This window comes from Knufia obscura, assembly GCF_036327395.1.
Source record: "Knufia obscura strain CCFEE 5817 isolate CBS 148926 chromosome Unknown scaffold_18, whole genome shotgun sequence".
In the NCBI taxonomy this organism is placed as follows: Eukaryota; Fungi; Ascomycota; class Eurotiomycetes; order Chaetothyriales; family Trichomeriaceae; genus Knufia; species Knufia obscura.
Window position 1 is genome coordinate 278,181 of NW_027042704.1, and position 22,697 is coordinate 300,877.

Sequence of the window (22,697 nt, forward strand, 5' to 3'; positions counted from 1 at the left end):
TTGGCAGGGAGGTCAACCGTGTCGCCTTCGCTCGGGTTCAGGATCTTGTCGGCTGGAAATGTCTTGCGGCAGATATGACAGGTATTGTCGTCCGCGGGACGGCTGCATGGAGTAGATTGTGAATTACCCATGTTCGGCCGTTCGGTGAGTCGATCTCTAGTGGCAATAGTCGTATAGGCTTCGGATTGTGTAGCTTAGAATTTGGTTACACCTCAAGTGTATTTTATGTTCTCTGAGTGTGTGGTCATCGTTGCTTGGAGCAGGAGCTTGCCACTTTAAGTACTTGCAGCGACCAGGTACGCCTTTGTTCGAGGACAATAACATGCTATCCACCTTCGCCATTTGTGCATAAGGTCAAGTCGTTCTTTCCCTTTGTTCTTCAGAGCTTCACAAGTGCCGTTGCAGAGGAGTCATTGTTGTCGTGGTCAGTTCATTCCAAACATGACTCACAGAGCTCACCTTCCTTGGACGACGATGGTCTGACTTCGATCGGCGCAAGCTTCATGTTCGGACTTTGGTCCGCAAATCGCAACAGTGCACTGGTATGAAGCAGTTCGACAGCTCACTGGCCTATACATGGAACCACTAGCCTTCTGAAAAAAAAGACGATTCATCGCTGGAACGTAACACACACTTTCAACGATTGCATATGAGGATATTCTTAGAAGCTATCAAGAGGGCACCAGCTGGGTCACTCATTGTTTTGTCTACTTGATCCGGCCAACCGCCGGACCGAGGCAGAGCCAAGAAGTGGGCCTTCTGGCCCCCAAGTTCCCCAGAAACGGGGAGTTTCCGCGGTGCGTCCGCTGCCAGGTTGCGGAGAACCTTGCTCGGCAAGTCGAAGACGTTGCCGCTGTCTCTACCTAACTAGCTAATCAATGTGTCACGTTAATACATTCGTTAGCCTCTTGCACTGGTAGCATAATGCTGATCCCGAGGTTATCAGGGTACTTAGGTACCTTCTTCGCTTTCTCTCTGGCTCGACATTTGTAGGTACGGACACGCTCTATTCGCTTAACCACCTAGGCGAAATGTATCACCTTCTCTTCTTTATCCCACTATGCACCCTGATCACGGCTCAGGCTACCATAGACCTTCAGAATGCCACAGTCTCATCCTTGGTCTACGGCTACCCGCTTCTTGCCTGGCAGATGTTCTTCGCCCCTGTACTCGAACGTAGTGGTGCTAACACATGGTCGCACGCCCGTGAGCTATCAACACCCAAGAACCGCACCGTTGTGAAACCGAACGTCGACACGGTCTATTCGACGCTGATCTACGACCTTTCCCAGTCTGATGTCGAAATCACCATCCCGGATATCCCAGCCGAAAACTTCAAGCTCTTCAGTTTCTATGACCCGTTTGGCGTCAATTGGGCCAACGTCGGCACAGGTGGCTTCTTCGAGCCAGGGACTTACTTAATCAGGTCTTCCAGGACGGACAATGGAAGCGACGTTGGCCTGCAAGTGATCAACGGGAGCGAGGAAGCAAACGTTGGGGACTTGATTTCGCCTACCACTTACGGCACACTGCTCGTAAGGTGGGGTCTCAACGCGACCAATCTAGACTTAGTGCACCAACTGCAGAATGAATGCAGCAGTCAAAACGTCGAGCCTCAAAACAACGCGTCCAGCATGAGCGCTCCGCGCTTGGAGACCCTGGTCGATACATTCGATGCAACAAGCTCTCCGGCGGAGAATGTCATGAATCTGCTTGCCCAGTACGCGCCTGCGACAGCACCAGCTGCAACTCTAGAAGCCGCTGGCATATCGGACACCACCTACACACCTCCACCGTCTGTGAACCTGACACTCGCCAACGCCACCGCTGTGAGCATGATCGCTGGCGCAGCGACACGTCCTGGCAGCTCTAATGAGCTCAACAACGGCTGGTCCGCGCGATCGCCTCAACTTATTGGAATCTACGGCACAGACTATGCCCTTCGCGCATTAATCGCTGCTGGAGGATACCTAGCACTGAGAAACCCTTTCGCCGTGTACCCCAACTGGGCTAATGGCACAAGTGAATCACCTGGTGGACCTCTGACGCTGGGTCCCGATGAAGCCATTCTCTTCACCTTCAGTGGCAAGCCTCCGATCCAGGACGTCGGGTTCTGGAGTATGACAGCTTACGACGCCGATTCATTTCTCATCCCTAATGACATCGAGGTGTATGCGTTAGGTGACAGGAGCAACCTTACCTACCCGGACGGCTCACGCATCTACGATACTGAAACTAGCGACAGCAGCAGTAATAGTGACGACGAGATGTTCCAGATTCTCGTGCAGCCGGCAGACGTTGCTCCACCGGCCAACTGGACAAGTAACTGGCTTCCCGCTCCGGCAGGCGGTGGTCAGGTCATAGCTCAGCTACGCCTGTTCGCTGGACAGCCAGAGGCAATTGATGGGTCTTACATGTATCCGGTGGTGACGAGGATATCGGCTCTAGCAGATGAAAGCGGCACAGGCGACAATACAGGTAGCCCGACTTCAAGCTCACCGGCGTCTGCTGCGAGTGGGACAGGGGACGCAGTCGCGAGTTATACCGCCGGGTCTAGCGCGAGCTTCACTATGTCTGGCGTCACCTCCGCTACAGTGTACATTGTTGTTGCAATAGCCATACTTTTGCAGTAGTTGCGATACTGGATTGGTAGCGAGTATAAATGATACGACGTTCAAACTCAGCGCTTGCGATACTGCGAGTCCTTCATCGACGCTTGATGGCAAATACGCCTTTTCCGTTGCTAGCCGCTGTCCAGACAAGTGAACTCGCCGGGTTTTATGGTTATGCTTCATCAGGGGCTAGAAGCCTAAAGTACAGCCCTTCAACCCATAAGTTCGGCATGTCTTTAGGGCTTAGGAGGCTTCAGGACCCCAATAAGCGGCCAATTTGCTTGTCCGGACAGAGCCGCAATCCTAACCGGAGTAGTCCGCTATGCATCCTTACCTAACCACAAGCTCTGGGACATGCCCGCAAGCACATCGATCACGTGATGATGCCTGCCGAAGGCACTACTCGTATGCTCTGAACTGGTCCTTTGCACATAACTACGTACCAGTCTTCTTGGAATCTTCCCATATCATCAATCGCACACAAGCCGATAGGATAACACTCCACGAAACACAGATGCAGCGTCCATGTCCGTCCCGCCTGATCACAGGCAAAGACGCCTAATAGCCGAGCTACAATCCCTCAAACAGGACAACGAGGAGCAGAATCCAAAGCTCTTCAGGCTCATTTCCGCGAGTGACGACCTCTCCACATGGAAGGTTGAACTCTTTCCTGCCACCGACAGCCTCTACTCAGGCGGCGTCTTGGAGCTTGAGCTGCAGTTCTCTAACAGCTACCCTCTTGAAGCACCAACTGCGAGGTTTACATCAGAAATTTATCATCCGAATGTCGATTCTTCGGGGTTCGTGCGCGGTGATATTCTGCGCAGCGGTCAATGGGCCCCAGTTGCAACAGCGGGCATGGTAGTTCGATGCTTGCTGACTTTGCTGGACAATCCGGATCTTCAGGGTGAGATCTTGAACGAAGCGGCTGCGGGTCTCTACCTGACGCATCTGGACGAGTACAAGAAAGTGGTCAGAGCAAGTATAGAAGAAGCAGGCACTCGATGCTACCTCGTCGCATGATGATCGAAGCAAATGATCAATTGGACGTTAGGTTTCAGTATTGAGATAAGTGACATGGTCAAGGTCTCCTCTCTCTTATGTCTTCGTTGTTCCTCACGTCATCACGATTGCTACCCTATTCGCATCACACGTGCATTCTCTCTATCCTTGCATCTCAATGCCACCAGTGCCATGGATGACCTCGCCTGTGAAGTATGAGCCCATTGGCGAAGCCAAGAAGACATACGCAACAGCCACCTCAATGGGCATGCCTGGTCTCTGCAGTGGTGCCTCTGCTACACCGAGAGAGTCCATAGCCTCAGGCGGGTTGTTCTTCGTGGCTGGTTGAAGTGGTGTCCAGCTAACACAAGTTAGAAATATCCTGTACACGAACGATTGAAGAACTTACATAATACCCGGTGCGACCGCGTTGACTCTGATGCCCTTCGGCGCCTGTTGCTGTGCCAGACTCCTCGTGAACGTCGCAATAGCACCCTTTGTGGAGCTGTAATCCACCAGCTGGGGGTTGCCCATGTATGCAGCCACAGAGCATGAGTTGACGATGGACGATCCTCGCTTCATATGTGGCAGTGCAAATTTGGTCATTGCGAACATCGACAGAATGTTGGTTCTGAACGTCTTCTCCACGGTTCCCAGGTCGATGTCCTTCAGGTCCTGGCAGATCTCCTGCATTGCGGAGTTGTTGACAAGAACGTTCAGCTTTCCGAATGTCTTTACGTGCTCATCGACTGCTTTCTTGCAGTTCTCTTCGCTGGTGATATCGAGGGCCATGAGATGTACTTTTCGGCCGGCCTTCTCGATGGCTTTCTTGGTCCACTGGGCGTCCTCTTCTTCTTCTGGGAGGTAGACGAATGAGACATCGGCACCTTCACGGGCCATGAGGACAGCGACGCTGCGACCAATGCCGCTGTCGCCGCCGGTGATCAGGACGGCTTTGTCTTTGAGTAGACCGCGGCCCTCGTAGTCCTTCAGATATGGAGAGGTACCTTCATCATCCCAAAATTCCAGTTGAGTCCAGTTAGCACCAGGTTCGAGTACAGCATCGAGACCTTTGCTGCCTTCTTGGTCCTGTGCCTTCAGCTCGTCGGCTGGGTACGCTGTTGGGGGTGCTTTGGGTTTCTCAGACATTTTGAATGTGGTTATGAGGGCAGCTGAGTTGGTTGACACGACAGATGTTCTTATGCTTGTGTAGATATTCTCGCTTCCTGAGCTGAGTGACATCAGTAGGTTCACGACGTCACTGGCGGCTTTGCAATCCGCAACTACGGCTGGACGTAGAGACACGTACACGGCGTTCACACTGTTTCGATCAAATATCAGCCCAGGTCCGAAGCATATTCTGCATGAGTTCTCTCTCCGGTCCAAGACATCGTTAGAGCAAAACACTGGTTTTGAAACTATGAGCAACATATTGGCCTTGCGAGTGGACGTCATATGGCAATTTCCGCCATTGTGTTTCCTGTCCCACGGTTGAGAGCGACACTAGAACATATCGCACGGCCGGACAAGCTTGGCAGATAGTATTGGCTCATTCGTATTTCTTGAGACTGTGTTCGGTGCCAGTAAATTTCATACAGTGCCAAATGTCTGCTAGTTCAGACATTGGGACCTTAGATCGGATCACTCGGAGTGAAAGCCTGTCTAACATAGATCAATTTCTGCCTGTTCTGCTCGGCTCCAGGATGTTTGACCAATTTCGGATCGTGAAAAGGCAACAGTACATGCTGTTGCTTTGCAGGATCTTCGAACGTCATGTACTTGTCCTTCATCAATTTTCCTGATCTTCCAGTCCTCAGTGGTCGCTGCATAAGCCAGATACTGTCCCCATCCTTTAGCCACAGACTTGATATCTTGTCCGACGGTTTCAAACGGCGGTAGCCAAGCTGCAAGAACGAGCCGCCTTCGGATTGAAAAGGTATCTCTGGCATTGGACTGGTCACAAACCTGATGTTGCTTTCGAGTTCCTTCACCCGGTCTGATTGGGCAAAGAACTTGCCATGCTCCAAATGATGTCGAACCATTTTGGTCATGAATTCCGGAACTTTAGTCGACGGATCATATCCACATTGAGCCAGCTCTTGACTGCAGGGAACGTAGGATTTCGGCCTGAGGTAGATAAACCTGCTTGGAGGCTTGACCTGGACAACGACAACTTCGACTACTGGTTGAGTTCTGAAGGAGGAAGTTCGGTTTCTGACAATTTTTTCGGGTTCATCCTCGTATTCAGTTTCATCCTCCTCCTCATGTCTGTACTCTTCTACGGTGCGCTCGCTGTCTTCCCCGTCATCTTCGACAGAGCGTAGCTGGTTAGTGAATCGCATGTCGTCGAACGATAACAACGACAAGTCACGAGTGTCTGGATCGGTATAAGTCAGACCTTCTTCTTCATAACCGGAAACAGTGGACCGTCCAACCGCTTTTGGAAGCAACATCAGCCAAATGGTCTGGCCAGCACCGAGCCCATAGTAAGAGACACGCGTTCGCTGTACCAGACGTAATGAGCCAATCTGCAGAAAGCTTCCTTCGTCGTCGTACTCCAGCTCCTCGAGCACGTCACGGCACATTCCCACCGTCAACCTCTCTATCTCGGCGATGGACTTATGCATGCCAAATGACATATCTTTGACTTTTTGGCGGTCCAGCATGTCCGTCATGAGACCTTGAATCTTGTGAGGCTCTCTTGCTGCTTGAATGTCCAATGGACGAGCTTCTGTAACGAAAGACTTCAATCGTAAGCACAGGCCTTGGACAGGGCGTTCGTGCACACGGAACTCGATCAGAGGTATTGGGCTATTTCGCTCGAAAGGTCGGTGTTGCATGCCACTTCGTGAAATGCCAGGCTGGACTCCTTTGCCAGCACCCGTGTGCTCGTGTGCCTCACGTAGACTCTGTTGCTTCTCGAGCTCGCAATCAGCTTGGTGAAGTTTCTCTTGCAATCGTTGGCGTTCTTGCGTCTGCTCAGTGATCGCACAGTCTAGCCGTCTCCGTTGCTCCTTGTTAGCATCAGTGAGACTTTGCTGCAGCTGCACAGCCTGTGTAAGTTCCTGCTGAAGCCGATCCGCAAGCGTAACTTTTTCTTGTATCTGCTCGTGGTGGATGGCTTCAAGCCTTTCGACATCGTTGGCCCACTCTAGTCTTGTCGTTGCTGACTCCTTGTTCACCCTAGTGACCTCTTCGACAAGACTTTGTGTCTGTTCTTCTGCCACCTGGAGTCTCCGTCGCAACTCGGTAATGCTCATTTGTTTCTGTTCCAGATTTAAAAGGGACATATTCCTGAGTTCATCCAATTCCCGTGACCGTTCAGCTTGCAGCCTTCTCTGCGCCTTTTTCGAATTGTCTAGCATGTCTTTCAGATCAGTCATGTGCAGAGCTTTCTGCTCAACATCTTTTTGTAGCTCCGTCTGCTTGATGCCTGCCATCTTCAGTCGGGCCTTTATGTCTTTCACGTACTCGAGCCATGACACGTCTCGGTCTGCGCTCCTTTGCTGCAGACTGCGGATCTCTCCATAAGCTGCTGGCTATGGAGCCTTAGCTCATCGCATTCGTGTGCTAGTCGTGCGATGTGGCTGTTATCATCCAAGGACAACGAGTCTGCACAATGTGCATCTTTGCGTGCTGATATGACATCTGCGGGCTGAAGACAAGCCAATTCGTGTATTAGCTGCTCCGTCCATGACGTCCGCCACTGCTTCTGCATCTCGTATATTCTTGCTTGCGCGACTCGAAGCCTGGCATCATCGATTCCACGGACACAAGCCGGGCAGAACGCAGCCTCGTCAACATCATTTATGACAATACTTGGTGCCACCAGTGTGCTCGCTGAGTCATCAAAGTCGCCACTTTCATGTTTCTGTATCGTTGGCTCTGACATTGACAGACAGTCTTCATATCCTGGTGGAGGATCCAGTGATTCCAGTAGAGCTTGAGCGTACGACCGCGATTGATCCAGAAAATAATGGAAACTCTGATGCTTGGGTGTGTCTAATGCGGTCATCTGCTGACGCAATCTAGCTAGCTCATGCCTGAGCTCGTCGAATCGCGAGCAATCTTCCTGCATGACGAGGAGGTCGTCCATCTTGCGGCTGATCTCGGTTGTACTGTCAGAAGTGGCCTGTGCATATTGCAATACCGCACTAACATCCCTATTCGATTGTAGTCGACCTTTTGTACTCCTGGTGATGATTGCAATGGTGCCAAGTTGTAACATTAACTCCAGGTTAGCCTTGTTCGCCTCTAGTGATGATCGAAATTGATTGATTTCTTCTCATTGTGCGGCGGCCCACTGGATTCGTCTTCCCAGCTTGCCTGACTGAAGCTTGTTTAGCATGTTTCTGATTTGATTGCAGTTCATTTCGATGTTCATTTTGGTCTCCCCGATCTTAATGCGCATTTCGTCCGGATAGCAGACACGATACTGCTCATCATCGTCCTCGAGCATTTCCAAGCACAGTTTGAGAGACGTTAGCTCCCGCTGCACGGCGTCCATTTCAGTACGTGCCGTTCGAACTGTTGAGACGAATGATGTAATATCCTTTGTACAGCTGATCAAAGCGCCAAAGATGCTGCCAGCGGAAGCTGTGATGCTAAGAGGATCCATCGTGGTGGTCTGCCTGTTTTCGAGATTGGCTCAGAGTGTGAATGTGCCTCGAGGTGACATTGTGCACTGATTCCTGTGGATGGAAGGGTGAAAGTTGTGATGAGCGCGTCTGTGGTCGATAGAATGATCGCTTCGGCACTTGAACCGCAGGGAGGAGAACGGTTTCGAACAAGGCGCAGACTACAGCTGCAGGAGTACTGTACAACATGGTGAGGTGAGCACCCGGCCATGCATGACCTGGAGGACACCTTGCTGCGAACCATCTTAAGCGTGTGAGGCCTGACTGAGAGAATGGTGCCTCTTAGTATACTACTGTGCTGCGCTCAATTGCCCTTGTCAGCAGTCATCCGTTCTCGTGCTTCAGAGCTTCAAATAGCCGGTAGCACGGCGTACACCAAAACATTGTCGAGCTACATTAGGTGCATAGCCGCGTTCGTAACAACAGATGAGTGCCTTTCAATATGCGTGAAATGCGCCGCTGTAATGACCGATCGCATTGTCAAGAAGGAATGCTTGATAACAGGTAGAGTAGTTGATGAAAATTGAAGGGTTAAGGTGGTCTGCGAAGGTCCGTAATAAAAGGATGCGAAAACTCACCATTCCCAACGGGTAAGTTTCTCACCGCATGATGTTTGGCCGCGCGTGCCCCCAAAAAGCTATACCCGGACTTGTGCGTCTGGCACGAAAATAGTAGCTGGCTGCTACTGCTCAGAGCTGACAAGATTCTGTACTCTCTTGGCTAAAGTCGTGGCTCAACGGACATAACCGCCGCCTTGTCTCGGATTACTAACTCCCTAAGTATGCCCAGCAAGAACCCCGTTGGTCATTTGATTGTGAATCTCACTACCTTCCTTCCCACACCACTGTTCCTACGAACCTTCCATGAAGTCCGATATCCAAGTAGCGAACAACAATACGCCAGACTTCGATGACCGCCGTCAAGCCACTTATACCAGTACCAGAAGTCAAGCACGCACTACATGCACTGTACACATGCGACGAAAGCATGACCCGTTAATAAAAATTCAAATGCAAAGAAGTATAGCACATTTCATGGTATTGAACATTTACCTTAGACTTAGCAGGTTTGCCTAGAACTCTTACGATCCTTCCACCACTTCATCCGCATGCGTTCACTTCCATCCTTCAGTCATACTCAGCCAAGCAACGTCCCCCACATCACAACTCCAGACCTAGCAGAGGCGCATGCTGCTGACTACAATGCACGTCCCGATCTCCAAACCCGCCAGCACTCCATGGTCTCGGAATCGTGAACTTGAAGGCCAGCGCTGGCCGGAAGAAATGCGACGCCAGAATGTCCTTCTCGGTGATCTTGTACAACCTTGCCAAGTTTGCATTGTGTAATGCGCTGCTCTTCTGCGCGTAGTCGAAACATTGCTCGTCGTTGAAGATGAGATCAAAGGTCACTTCATAAGGGCCGGCATTCTTGGAACGAATCACCTTCGCAAGCTTGAGAAGGGATTTGGGACCTTCGGTGGCGGTGATGTGAGTTTTGACCGTGGAATCTGTTTTTGCTGGTTGTGTTGCGTCTGTTGTCGGCGCATCTTGAGAGTCCATGGAGCCGTTTGTGGTAGGTTTGACGCTGCCATTAGAAGCGCCGTTAATCTGACCGTTCACGCCACTGCTCATCGGTGTCGGTTTGACCATGAGTGGCTTTTCGGGAGTGAGGTCGTAGCCGAAATCGGATCTGCGCTCAGCGACCTCTTCTTGAGTGCCTCCCAATTGTACGGTGTGTCTTGGGAATAACGCAGCCGGATCTGACACCGGCAAGAGGTGGTAGACGTTGAATTCTGGGGTTGGACCGAGCGGTATCGTCAACGGAGTGACTGGCATAGCAAGGTTTCCGGCTGTTGCTACTTGACCTGGGTATGGAGCGTGCACAAGGGCAACACGCGCCATTGCTGCAACTTTGTTTGCCAAGTCTTGAGTTTCAGCTTGAACGTCGCAGAGGAGGAAGACCTCTTTGGCAACAGTGGTGGTGTCGGGTTCCAGAGGTCCCATAGTTCCATCCTTGCCATACACACGAAACATGACTTCGAATGGGAACTTTTGAAACCTGCCCTTCAAGAAATCTTTGATGCCCTCTAGCCATCCGTCAATCTGCGAGATCAGGATAGGATCTCGGATACTGCCTTGAGTTATAGTCCTGTATCCAGTCACTTTGGCTCCTTCCATCTTCACCGTATAGGTGTCTGCCACCTGGAACACTGCACCTGCTGATCCGCCAGCGCGACCCTCAGCCTCGTAGAAACTCGCGCCCGTCAGGTCAATAGCACGCCAGGTCCGGGATGATAGTCACCACGAGCATTCTCGTACAAACTGTGCGACGCCAACGAATAGGCTGTGCATCGGGCGTGACTTTGTAGAGGCAGGACTTCGAAACGGTCATTCCAGACTGTGGCAAATGCTTCTCTGGACTTAGGAGTGCCAGCATGTGCTCCACACTCCATGACCTTTCCCATATGGTAGGCGACACCGAGGTTCGTAATGCCCTGATTGACGCAATAGCCTGCGTATGGAGCAGGATCGTAAGCCCGGCCAGAGATGATGATGTCCACGTCTGGGTGTTCACGTAGTGCCTCAACGAACGGTTCCAGACCCATCTGAGCCACGATGCATGTTGCAGCATCGACTTCACTCTTCTTAAGCTCTGGGACTGCGCCGCAAGGTGTGACGATGCCCTGGTCGATGGAAGATTTGATCAGCTCTTTGTCAATTTCTGCATAGATCTTCACTAGTTTCATGCGATAGTTCTTCTTCAGACAGTGTTCTTGGATGATGTCGACGAATTCGTCAACGTGCTTGTTCGACCCATCTCCGCCCGCAGAGCTGACCAGAACTATCACCTTGTGGTGGTACGCAGCGTCAACAATGTGCTCGAAGTCCTCGACATATGCATCGTGGGCGCACATCGTGACACCTAGAGCAAGCTTCTGGGGACCACTATCCGTTGACCCTGCATCGGCTATGATAGCTGAGGCACCTAGTCTGATGCCTTCATATAGCTTAGCAGGGTCGAAACCCATGCCAATACTCCCGACCGGGGTCACAATCTTTACTGGTTCTGTCATGGTTGTAGCGTTTCGAGAGAAAGAATCGAAGTGAACAGATTGAAACAGGCTTCTGAGGATCCCGACTAGAGATAAATGCATCTAGCATTCTCATCATTTTTGCTTGTGGCAGTGCAAGCTATCTGCCATGGTGACCTGCCTGCTCCAACCGAGGCCATAACCGCCGATCGTCGCTGTTCAGACTGACAATGACTGTGGACGAGTTTGACACAGGACGCCGAAAGGCAATGTACGTGGTGTTCACCCAATGCGACGATCGGACGAGGAGGCATCTCGTGTACCAATAGCATGTTTGGCCGAGTGGAGCATGCATCTTTGCCGTCGGAGTCGGAGTTCATCGCCAAGCCGATTTGCGGACACACTGGCCGATACACCCAGATTGTGTTCCTGGTCCTCTTGGTAGCATCTGAGTGGCTGCAGCTTTCCACTGAATTTCCAATGCGGGAACTTCATCTCAGCCATCATGGTACCCGTAGTCCTCCTATGCATCCGAGCGCCGATCGTGGAGGCGACGGTTTTGCGCTCAGTCCCTCTATCCCCTCCACTCCCACAGAGACGAATTTGGTGACCTTTCCCTGCATGGCATACATCTCCCGATACGACCAATCAGAATCGCTACATCGATGGTATATACCTGGGGCAGGAACTCGTCGATGTGGGAGCGGAGGGAATAGAGCAGCCTCTCGGCAGAATCGGGTCATAGAGGTATATTGTTGGTAAAGCTAGTCTCACTATGGGGTGTGCTCCACAGAGATGTACTCCTGAATGCTTCGGAAGTCACAGGCTTGCGTGTTGCTTGCCGTCATTGTACGAAGCAATAATCTCGGATTGAGGAGCTTGCAGCGGGCCCGAGCTTAGGATATCGAGCGAGCTTCACCGAAAAAGGAGACTGTGACACTGCCAGAGACCGTATACCCTCTGCGATTGTCCCTCTGACCTTGTACCATTCTGAACTCCACAGGTAGACACCGAGCATAGGACTTCTACTGAGTAAGCAAATCCAACCATGGCCCCCAGCTTCGCGACGTACCTCGCATATGCCCTCCTCATTGGCGGCGTTCTCGGAGATAGCTACAGTACCTCATTTTACTCCGCCTCGCCTTCGTTCAAAGCGATTCTTGGTGAAGACCCCAAGGTCACTCTCCTTCCCGAATCTGACCGCGCCTTGTTTCATGAAGGTGGTGTGTATGATCCCTCAACAAAGTCTCTCTTCGTCACCTCCGACAATCTCGACGACAATTCGACAGCCAGCGGTTTGATATCTTATCTTTCCGTCATTACTGGCGATTTATCTTCTCCGTCAAGCGTCGACGTTGAGACCCTCAATGGCAGTACCCATGGCATTATCTTTCCATTGGGAGGCTACCGATACCTCGCCTCGAGCGGAGTCATTGCTTGGATTGGTCAAGGCTCCTTGACAGAACCTGGCGGGGTGTGGTTTTTGAACCCTCGGCCTCCGTACAATGCCACTCAGATCTTGTCCTCTTATGGCGAATACTCATTCAACTCTCCCAACGATATCGCCGTCAATCCTGCCGGTGAGATCTACTTTAGTGACCCTGTGATCGGCTACGATAGCGGTTTCAGGCCCGAGCCCACACTGCCAAATCAAGTCTACCGATTCAACCCAGCGACTGGTGAGATTAGGGTCGTTGCTGATGGTTTTGGCCGTTCCAATGGAGTTGGTATCAATGCAGATGGCAGTGTGGTCTACATCATAGACACTGGAGTTCAAGGTTTCATTCGAGCATAGATCTTACAGGCCCTCGAACGATTTATGCCTTCGACGTCCAACGTACTGGAAGTTCAGGCGGTTTGCTTGGCAACAGAAGGCTTTTTGCATTTCCTGAGGTTGGCGCCTACAAAGGCGTAAAGACCGATGTGCAAGGCAATGTTTACGCCGGAGTGGATGAAGGTGTCACTGTCTGGAACTCTGAGGGTGAAATGCTTGGTAAAGTTATGATCTAGGAAGGCGTTGCAAACATCGGATTTGGTGAACCTGGTGTACTTTTTGCATTGGGCGACTCACGGCTCTGGAGAATCGATCTCGCCAAAGATGTGATTGGGTCATCATATATGATTTGATCCCAAAGTATCTTGTACATAGCCTTCTGTAATTAAGACTCGTACGGATTCGAAGGAGTGCATCAGAGGAGGGGGAGATGCTGCTGCTCCTCAGACTTGTAATCACGGGTGAAATTGCGCTAAGCCTATCTAGGCCTAGTGCAGCTCCCGAGCTCCGACTCGATGATGTCGATTTGTTTCATTCTGCACCTGAGTGCTGCAACCTGTTCAGCTGATCTCCGTATTTCTCGAAGCAGCACCGAAGCAGCTTTGCTTGTACTTGCTGGTCTGCTCTAGAGTATGTGGCGTTGGTCGATCTCACCGGATCGCAGATTGCGAGACGCGTCATCTATGCGACAAGAAAGCTACGAATAAGGACAGACGGCCATCAAAGAAATTTCGAGACTTGAACTTGACACAGCTTGTTTCTCATGAGGTCGAGTCGGTTGATGCCTATCAGATGAGACCAAAAGCTTGCGCTAAATGTCGACAATGGAAAGTGCGTTGCGACCTCACGGACGGCCATCCAGGAGGTTGCTCTCGCTGCCGTTCCTTAAAGGTGACATGTGTATTTGATGCGAGTCTCAGACGCACCACAAAACCCAAGTCTGTTTCAAGTGTAACATCAGAGGTCCAGCAGCTCCAAGAACCATTGCCGCAATTCACCACAAACGAGGCTTCATCGACCAACATCCATCATGGCGACAAGGGGCTAGTGCCTACGTCGTGGGTTTTCCAGGCAACTTCTGAGCCAGGCGAGGATGCAAATTCTTCGGCGCGTGTCCAGTCTTTGGATGGTGGGAATCTCAATGTCATAGGATGTTCCACTCCTACATCGTTCCGGGCTACTGGGAATATTGTTCTCACCCTGGGCCAAGCAAACGAACTTTTCAGGATATACTTTGCTCGATGCCACCAATACCTACCATTCAAGATGACAAGCCGTTCTCCCGATCACATATACACAAAACGACCCTTGTTCTTCTGGGCCATCTGTGCTGTCACTTCGAGCTGGACGCTTCGATCCCAACTCGAGCCTCTGACTAAGCGCTTGGTTGCAGAGACTATGTGTTCGGTGTCCCAATCGATCGAAACAGTCCAGGCACTACTCGTTCTCAGCATGTGGCCCTTCGCGGTGTCGAGCCTGAATGAGGATCCGTCTTATTATTACAGTGGTCTTGCGTGGCAAATGTGTCTCCAGCTTGGCCTGCATCGCCCGCTTGAAACGCACTCTCACCAATACGGGTCAGAAGCCGACTCGAGAACAGAGCATGAAGAGGTCAAGATCACCACATGGCTTGCTGCGTTTGTCGTGAACAATCTGCAGTCTACATATCGGGGGGTTCCTCCGGCTATGCTCGTTGATGTCCACTTGCTTAACGCGTTCGATCATCCGAATGTCGATCCCACGCTGTCACAATTATGTCGCATTTCGCATTTGCTAATGCAATCCACCTTAGCGATAAGCAGCAACGGCCCAACTCTGTCTAGAATGCTAGAGCCTGAGGCAAGACTGAACATGATCAGACACTATGGTGAGCAGTTCGCAGCGCTCGAAGCACAGTACCTACAACAGATCAGTGATCCCGTCATGATCACGTTTCTTACTTCAAGAGCACAGCTTTGGTCTTTCGCCCTGCTTGGCGACATGTCGCCGTCACCAGAGCGAGAAAACTGCTTTATCAGAGCAAGGACAGATGCCATTAGCCTAATCGAGCTCTGCTATCCGAAGAACCTCTCTATCGCTCCCCATCATGTTCGCTGGTCGATGTCGTTCAGCGCATTCGTCTTGATCAGGGTATTGTCTTCGCCGCAGACCACGGATGCGGAAGTGCTCGAAGATATGATTGAACGCGTATGCCAGCTGCTCGAAGTCAATTCGAGCTCACCAAAGGATACCGTAAAGAAGGCTTGCGACACAATTCGGGTTCTACCTAAGATGAAAGACAGGCATCTACGTGCCCCAATCTTGTCGCGTATGGGGACTTCGATTGTGTATGACTCGCTCAGAATCTGGGTGGAAAACAGATTCTATAGCAGTACTCATGCTGGCCAAGCTGGTGCCACCATGGATTCATTCGATCTAGACGGTATCGACTGGTATTCACTGGACCCCATATTGTGATGCGGCACGCCAGAGCCGTCGCCTCCCTCGCGACATATCTCATTGTAGATGGGGCATGCTGCTTACAGGCCTTGACTCTGAGTATCTAGCGACGACTAGACTCGGTATCGTCGGACATGGGTTACTGAAGCATTCAATTGATTCGTAGCGACCTTTCTCTCTGAAGCCTAAGCCCGATCTGTACCGTCGACCTTCTTGTTTGGGCTTCGGATCTGGCCACGCAATGAGAGCATCAGTGTGTGGGACTTGGTAACACGTGTGTGAAGACACAAATCAATAGTGGTCGGACTCGAGGGGAACTCGGCGCAGCTCGTTCCCCGTGCTAGAGCAGACGCGATTATGCAGCTTAGTCAAGCCTCTTATCACGACCGTCTCCTTTGAAGACCTCATGCTAAGTCGGTTGCACAAGCTACAATCCATGTAATTTCCACAGCGGAGATGGATCGAGATAGTACCAAAGGACTGGCTCCATACCGCATGGACACTATGTATCGCCACGTGGACTGAATCACAAATCATCGACATTCTGATTATGCATCACTACGAGTGCTTGGAGGGCGATAATACTGCGCACCTACTGCTAACAATGATCATGAGGATTTGGTAACAATACTTCTTGGCATCAGGGTCATTGCCTGTCCGGATCACAAGTTCGGACTAGATGATGTTCTTCAGCTGCTGACCAGCTCGGAACTTCCTCAAGTTGTGAGCTATAAGTTCTTCTGCCCCTTGAGGCCTACCGCCAGCAGCATGTGGGGATAAAATCAAGTTTCGCGCCTTCCACAAAGGACTGGCTGCGGGCAGCGGCTCAGTACTGAAGACATCCAGGGCAGCACCTCCAATATCTCCTTTGTCTAGGGCTGCGCAAAGAGCCTCCTCGTCTACATTCATTCCCCGACCAACGTTGACAACCGACCCATGCTTCGGCATCATTTTGAGGCGCTCTGTAGAAAGAGCGTGCTTCGTGCTGGCAGACCCAGGCAGGATCATGACCAATACGTCGGTTCCGGGGAGAAGATCTGGCAACTCGTTCTCGGTGAAGACCTCAACCCCTTCTCGCACTCCCGCATGTCGAGCGACACCGCGCACCCGCGCACCCAACAGTTTCAAAGAAGGAGTCAAAGCGCGCGCAATATTGCCAAATCCCCATATCAGCACATTTGCATCACGCAATGTTGTGAAGGAATTGGCAGGGCGGTCCGGTTGTGGACCACCTAGATGGGCTGGCCATTTGGTCTGGACCTGATAGTCGCGCATCTCATAGAAGCGTCGAGCGCTGTTCAAAAGAAGGCCGAGTGTGTGCTCCGCAACGGTGTGATCATGCAGACCAGAGCCACTGGCCAAGATGACATTAGATGCAAAGCCTGCGGACTGGATTTCATTGGCGCCTGCGCTAAGGGATTGCGCCCAGCGAAGATTGCCGAGGCGTCCTGCAGCTTCTTTGAGGTTGTCGCGGCTATTAGACCACGTAACAAGCATCTCCGCATCCGTGGCTTGATCTGGAAACGGGGCCTTCACATCGTAAGGGATCAGGTCGACGGAGAAACCTTCCAGGCTCGAGATATCGAGTTTGAGCGACGTTGGATAGAGGAGTTTCGGTAAATTGCCCATTGTCGATGGATTTTCGTATTCAATATGTGTGACCTCACGATATGCCTTGTAAAGAGACAACTGAACAAGAAGCTCCTTCGGCTTAGATCATATCGTATCGCGGATGGTCTCAAATACGGAAGCATACGGACCTGAGACAACGGAAAAAGCAGGCATGTAGCTTCACGTTGAGCAGGCTCCTGTGTCTTCCCGGTTGTAGAGTCTGCGATCTGGTCAGCTGGATCGGGTGGTATGTTTGCGACGACAGGGGTTCAGAACTCTGTTTGCAAAGTGAGGTCTCGACTCGAAATGATCCAGATCCCCAAACGGGGTCACGATTCAAGACCCCGTGCCTCGCACCCCGTCGGGGTCCCTGAAAGCCGATCTCCACCTCGGAACCGGTAAAATGTAGTTTGATCTCGTCTGGGAGGGACAAATAAACGCTATTACGATCATCAAATCCCAACTTTCATCTTCGAAGACCTTCTTCGTTGGATAGTGTTTCCATCTACTATCTACCATCTACTCTGCACCAAAATCTGTCTTTCGAGTCTGAAAGAGCTGCCCGTGCAATTTGGCAGCCACCACAATGGAGCACGACAAACATGAAGTCAACGAGGGAGTCGTGAAGATCATTGAAACGGTACCTCCAACCGTGATCACTGAGCGTACAGATCTAGGGCTCAGTGAGCTTGATCAGAAAAGAGCAGTCCGCCTGCGATGGAAGATTGATCTTTGGATCCTGCCGATGCTTACCATCATTTACCTATTGGCAGCTATGGATCGGTCAGACATTGGCAATGCTCAAGTCGCAGGAATGCAGAAGGCCATCGGCGCCACTGGCCATCAATGGTCATTAGCTGTGTCGCTCTTCTACGTGGGTTTCATTATTGGGCACCCTCCCGGAGTCTTCTCTCTACGGAAGGTGGGACCGCCAGTTGTGCTTGGAGTGGCCGTTGCAGCATGGGGCGTCTTTATCACACTTTTCATTGAGACCAAAAACTGGCAACAGGCTGTGGGAATCCGTATCTGCATTGGCTTTGCTGAAGCCTTCACTCATGCAGCGCCACTCTATCTGTCTCTATGGTACAAACGCTCAGAACTGGCGACTCGTGGTGGTATCTATTATTCCGCCTCGAGTTTGGCAGGTGCGTTCAATGGGCTGATCGCATATGGCATTGTCACCACATATGGCCATCAGCCGCCATTTGCAGCATGGCAATGGCTCTTCCTCGTTGAAGGTGTTCTATCCATTGGCATCGGGCTCTTGGTCATTGTCCTTCTTCCGCAATCTCCTGACAAACTTGGGTGGGGATTCACAGCAGATGAGAAACGGCTGGCACTCATCCGTACCCAACAGGCCAACAACACACCTCATGAGGGCATACGCTGGAAGTCCGTGCCAGGTGCTTTCAAGAATCCCATGTGGATCGTCTATACGCTCATTCTGACTTGCACCCAAGTCGCCCTGGGCGGAATATCAAGCTTTCTCCCATCAATTCTGAAGGGCCTAGGATACACCTCAACACGAGCTCAGCTGATGACAGTGCCAATCTACTCTGTAGCAGCTGTGAGCACGATCTTTTTCGCCATCCTATCAGATCGCGCTCGAGTCCGAGGACCCTGGCTGCAGCGCTATCATCGGCCTCTCTAAGCGGCTACATCATGCTCATCGCCAGCCACAACAACCATCTACGATATGCTGGCCTCTTTCTAGCCGCAGCAGGTCAATACCCGATCGTTGTCATCGTCCTCACATGGGTTGCTGTCAATATTCCCAATTTCACACATTGTGCGACCATATCGACCATTACCAATATGCTCGCTCAGTCAATCACCACAGCTGTCCTTACAACCTTCGATGATGCTCCTTATTACCACAAGGGATTGAGTGTGGTCATAGGCTTGACATGTTGTAACCCCAATTCTCTCAGCTCTTGGTGTGATGTATTGCAAGCGATTTAACGCGAAGAAGCCAGCAGGAACAGCCGAGCAGCGAGGTAAGACTATGGCCGAGCTTGGCGAGGATCATCCAGATTTCTTTCTGCAGATTTGATGTTATGTTAAGGGTGAGAAAGCAACGAGCTGATCGGTGTATCGGTGATGCGATATCGCGCAAGTATGTAGCTCCAAGAGTGATGGAGGCTCGTGTTAGTTTTATAAATGTATGGATGCACTTCACATACCATACTTAGTATTCACTTAAACATTGACTTGGACACATTGCCATAAGCTTGCTAGATAGCCTTGAGAGGGCTTCTATTATATCAGGTATTACAACTCGAGCATTGATATCGTATTGCCTAGTATGGAGATTCTGTACTAGGCTGGCATTGAGCGAATCGAGACGCCCACCCGCCAGCGCACGGACGGGAAAGGAAGCTAGCCGATCAGCTCTCAGAGTCGATGTAAAAAAGTGAAGATTACGCCAGTACCTGGTCAGCTACGATCCTCCAGTCCACTGAACAGTGAACACCTTTACCAGGCGTAGTGCAAAACATGCAAGGAACACTGGCGTGACAGAGCTCTGATCCCGTGAGCACGCCAGTGATCCCAAGTAGTGCCGTCTGTTCTCCCGACAACATCGATCTTTTGCCTGGGGTCAGTCTACCGTCACCTGACGGACGTTGCTTTGCTCAGCGATCATAATCTAGACTGTTGAAAGTCCCTGTCCTATCATGCCACTACCAAAGCTACTGTGGGCCCGAGCAAGCGAAACAGCTTGACCGGCATAAGCAACGCCACCAACATACCGATTCCGACGGCTACCGCGGGTCATATGTGCACAAGTCTCATTCTCGAATTTTAGCGTACTTTCCGATAGATAGTAAATAAACCGATTTCCTTTGACTATTCTATAATGCTTTAATATAATCGTTTATAATTATTATAGCTATTATCTACGTACTCGGTTTATATACTAACGAATTCTTAAACCCCCGCGACTATTCCTAACTATAGTATTCGACCTTAAACCGTAAAGATAAGCTATTATTAATACTATTACTAGCGGTATACTATATGATAAAATCTTGAAATCGCTTTATAACTAAGGTATTAGAATTCCTTACGCGATATACTTTAAAAAGCTTATAGCTTAGCGAGTAAAACGTAACTTTCCTCGTTCTCGTTAGCCTTAGATAATTAAAGATATTATAAACGATATACTAATATTTACCTTTACTTACATCGTAATCGATATTAATATCGTTTAAAATCTATAATAATACAAAATAAAAAGTATAGATTATAGCGTATAAGAGGTTTATCTAAGATATAGATTTATTAAAAGAGCTAAAATAATAAATATAGTAAATAAGTAGTACTAGATAATATATAATCTTTATTTAAGTAGTATTAAGTCTAGCGCTATACGCGCCTATAGAAGAGGGTTAATACTTAAATACCTTATCTTTTAAGACTATACTACTTAATATTATGATATATATATTATATTATATAAAATATACTAAGATCTAAGTTATTTACGAGTATTTAGTAATATAAGATTAGTAAAACGATTTATAATAGTATTTTTAGGTTTAAACTATATATAGTTAATTAATAGTTACGATAAGCTAATACGATACGATATCTAGATTTACGATTTAATTAACGCTTATTCTAGGTATATTATATACTTCTATATTAGCTAAACTAATAGAAAGTAAGTAGTAGTATATAAAATATACTTAAGAGTAATATAGTAATATAATTAGTATCTATAGCTTATTAAAAGTAATAGAGGCATAAAGGTTATAATACTTTATAATTTATAATATATACTTACTAGAGCCTATTACTTAATAACGCTAGTAGCTATTAATAACGCGGAAACGCTTACCTTAGCTTTATATTATCGATTTAAGTCGTTTACAAGTAATTAGTGTATTAAGTAGCTCTAGCTAAGGCTAATTAATATATAAACTAAGGCCTAAATTATATATCTTAAGTAGACTTAATACCGCGCTAATACTTATATAATAATAAAACCCTAAGATAAGGGCGCAGATTCTTACGACGCAAATTCTCGTTCCGAATTAGTGGGTGAGCTGTCGCCGCTCTAACTCACCCGGTCAGGTGAGCCGAGGCTGAGTTGCAGGTGAGTTAGGGATGAGCTAGGTAAGCTAAGGTGCGCTAAGGTAAGCAGGGTTCAGCTACTATCATGTATAGCGTTATACACTACTAATTAAATAGGCTCAAGTAAGGAGACTAGCTTTAGCTTACTTCTTTCGATACCTGTTAACTACGGTCTTTATAAGCTACGTCCGTGCGAAACTCCTTAAGACTAGCTTATACCTTTGCTTTAGGTGGGTCATCCTACCTCGGCGACCCTGTACGGCGGTAATAATACTATTTTCTCTACTATAGAGAACCGTAGCCTTTATATTACGATAGAGACATTTTATAATAGTTGCTTTTATGTTTTCTGGTTTTAGTAGTATTAAATAAATTATTAAAGAGAGGTAATATATACCTACTACTCGAAGTAGTGTATCTACTACCTTTCCTAGAATTTACTACCCTTAACCTTACACCTAACGAACAAGAGTTTAGAGATACTATTAATAATAAACCTTAATTAACTAAGTCTCGTACTTTATCGTCTTACCTAACTTATTAGAGGCGATTAGGGATAACTAAGACGTAAGTATAGTCTATTTTTTACTATTAACGTTTAAAAAGTTACGCGAGAGTAAGTATAGAGAGAAAAGATCGGGCGTAGGAGACTATAACGGAGTATATATCTTACTAATTATATTAACGGCTATTACGATTAGAAGCTACGAATTATAAAAGTAATTAAAGAAAATAATATAGAGTTAATAAGGTAAATTATAGAAAAATCCAGTAACGTAGACTTCTAGTCGCCGAAAGTAATAGATATAATATAAGGTTAAAGAATAAAAGTAAAGTAGGTATCCGTTTAACCCCGAAACTAAAAGAACTATAATTCTATATTAAGCCTTAGTTCTTAATACTTATACGTAGTCTTTTATTATAGCGGCGTTAAGTAAGACTAGCTTTTATTATACGTACGGCATATAAGTATATTAATTTACCTTATACTCTAGTACTTATCGTATATCTAAAACTAATCCTAGGTACTATACTACCTCTTTAGATAAAACAACTTAGGGCCTTTCTAATAATAGCGATCTACCTTATTAATATATAAAGAGATAACTATTATTACCTATATCGTCGAAAAGCTAGCTAGTATAGGCGCTATAACCTACTTAACGAAGGTCTTTCTATTTTAAAGGCGAAAGAATAGAGTATATTTAGGATTCTATATACGCGAATTAATAGCTATAAAATAGCCGTAGTATACTAAAACGTTAAGAGGGAGCGGTACCTTAGCGGCTACTAATATAATATAATAATAAGTCTTCTACGATATTATAAGTAAAAGGTAGAGAGCGTTAGTATATTAATTATATACTAGCTCTACTCGTTAAAGCGAATTAGTTTCTATAACTATAGAACTCTCCTCTTATATAACTTCTATAAGCCTAAGTAAGGGATATTAAATAACGGTTATATTTTATTTAAGCTAGTATAATAGACTCTACCTCGTATACAGTTATTAA

At 48.6% G+C, this 22,697-nt stretch overlaps 10 protein-coding genes across 10 annotated transcripts; 5 read left to right on the top strand and 5 right to left on the bottom strand.

Moving 5' to 3' along the window:
• Positions 1-74: 74 nt before the first annotated feature.
• PMZ80_010574 (uncharacterized protein) lies at positions 75-2,633 on the top strand (the record flags this gene model as incomplete). Its single annotated transcript, XM_064878963.1, has 2 exons — positions 75-81; positions 994-2,633. 2 exons carry the CDS (start codon positions 75-77, stop codon positions 2,631-2,633), a joined length of 1,647 nt encoding a protein of 548 aa, XP_064725364.1.
• A 504-nt stretch (positions 2,634-3,137) lies between these two features.
• On the top strand, positions 3,138-3,635 carry UBE2D4 (Ubiquitin-conjugating enzyme E2 D4; the record flags this gene model as incomplete). The annotated part of the gene is made up of 1 exon (XM_064878964.1): positions 3,138-3,635. One exon carries the CDS (start codon positions 3,138-3,140, stop codon positions 3,633-3,635), a length of 498 nt encoding a protein of 165 aa, XP_064725365.1.
• Positions 3,636-3,776: 141 nt separating this feature from the next.
• Positions 3,777-4,763, bottom strand: PMZ80_010576 (uncharacterized protein; the record flags this gene model as incomplete). Its single annotated transcript, XM_064878965.1, has 2 exons — positions 3,777-3,975; positions 4,024-4,763. The coding sequence occupies 2 exons, from the start codon at positions 4,761-4,763 to the stop codon at positions 3,777-3,779; spliced, it is 939 nt and encodes a 312-aa protein (XP_064725366.1).
• A 482-nt stretch (positions 4,764-5,245) lies between these two features.
• On the bottom strand, positions 5,246-7,054 carry PMZ80_010577 (uncharacterized protein; the record flags this gene model as incomplete). The annotated part of the gene is made up of 1 exon (XM_064878966.1): positions 5,246-7,054. One exon carries the CDS (start codon positions 7,052-7,054, stop codon positions 5,246-5,248), a length of 1,809 nt encoding a protein of 602 aa, XP_064725367.1.
• Positions 7,055-7,077: 23 nt separating this feature from the next.
• PMZ80_010578 (uncharacterized protein) lies at positions 7,078-7,710 on the bottom strand (the record flags this gene model as incomplete). The annotated part of the gene is made up of 1 exon (XM_064878967.1): positions 7,078-7,710. The coding sequence occupies one exon, from the start codon at positions 7,708-7,710 to the stop codon at positions 7,078-7,080; it is 633 nt and encodes a 210-aa protein (XP_064725368.1).
• Positions 7,711-9,411: 1,701 nt separating this feature from the next.
• On the bottom strand, positions 9,412-11,324 carry PMZ80_010579 (uncharacterized protein; the record flags this gene model as incomplete). The annotated part of the gene is made up of 2 exons (XM_064878968.1): positions 9,412-10,504; positions 10,570-11,324. 2 exons carry the CDS (start codon positions 11,322-11,324, stop codon positions 9,412-9,414), a joined length of 1,848 nt encoding a protein of 615 aa, XP_064725369.1.
• Positions 11,325-12,330: 1,006 nt separating this feature from the next.
• On the top strand, positions 12,331-13,077 carry PMZ80_010580 (uncharacterized protein; the record flags this gene model as incomplete). The annotated part of the gene is made up of 1 exon (XM_064878969.1): positions 12,331-13,077. The coding sequence occupies one exon, from the start codon at positions 12,331-12,333 to the stop codon at positions 13,075-13,077; it is 747 nt and encodes a 248-aa protein (XP_064725370.1).
• A 1,245-nt stretch (positions 13,078-14,322) lies between these two features.
• Positions 14,323-15,513, top strand: LEU3_2 (Regulatory protein leu3; the record flags this gene model as incomplete). The annotated part of the gene is made up of 1 exon (XM_064878970.1): positions 14,323-15,513. The coding sequence occupies one exon, from the start codon at positions 14,323-14,325 to the stop codon at positions 15,511-15,513; it is 1,191 nt and encodes a 396-aa protein (XP_064725371.1).
• Positions 15,514-16,170: 657 nt separating this feature from the next.
• On the bottom strand, positions 16,171-17,124 carry PMZ80_010582 (uncharacterized protein; the record flags this gene model as incomplete). Its single annotated transcript, XM_064878971.1, has 1 exon — positions 16,171-17,124. One exon carries the CDS (start codon positions 17,122-17,124, stop codon positions 16,171-16,173), a length of 954 nt encoding a protein of 317 aa, XP_064725372.1.
• Positions 17,125-17,692: 568 nt separating this feature from the next.
• On the top strand, positions 17,693-18,757 carry PMZ80_010583 (uncharacterized protein; the record flags this gene model as incomplete). The annotated part of the gene is made up of 1 exon (XM_064878972.1): positions 17,693-18,757. The coding sequence occupies one exon, from the start codon at positions 17,693-17,695 to the stop codon at positions 18,755-18,757; it is 1,065 nt and encodes a 354-aa protein (XP_064725373.1).
• Between the last annotated feature and the right edge of the window lie 3,940 nt (positions 18,758-22,697).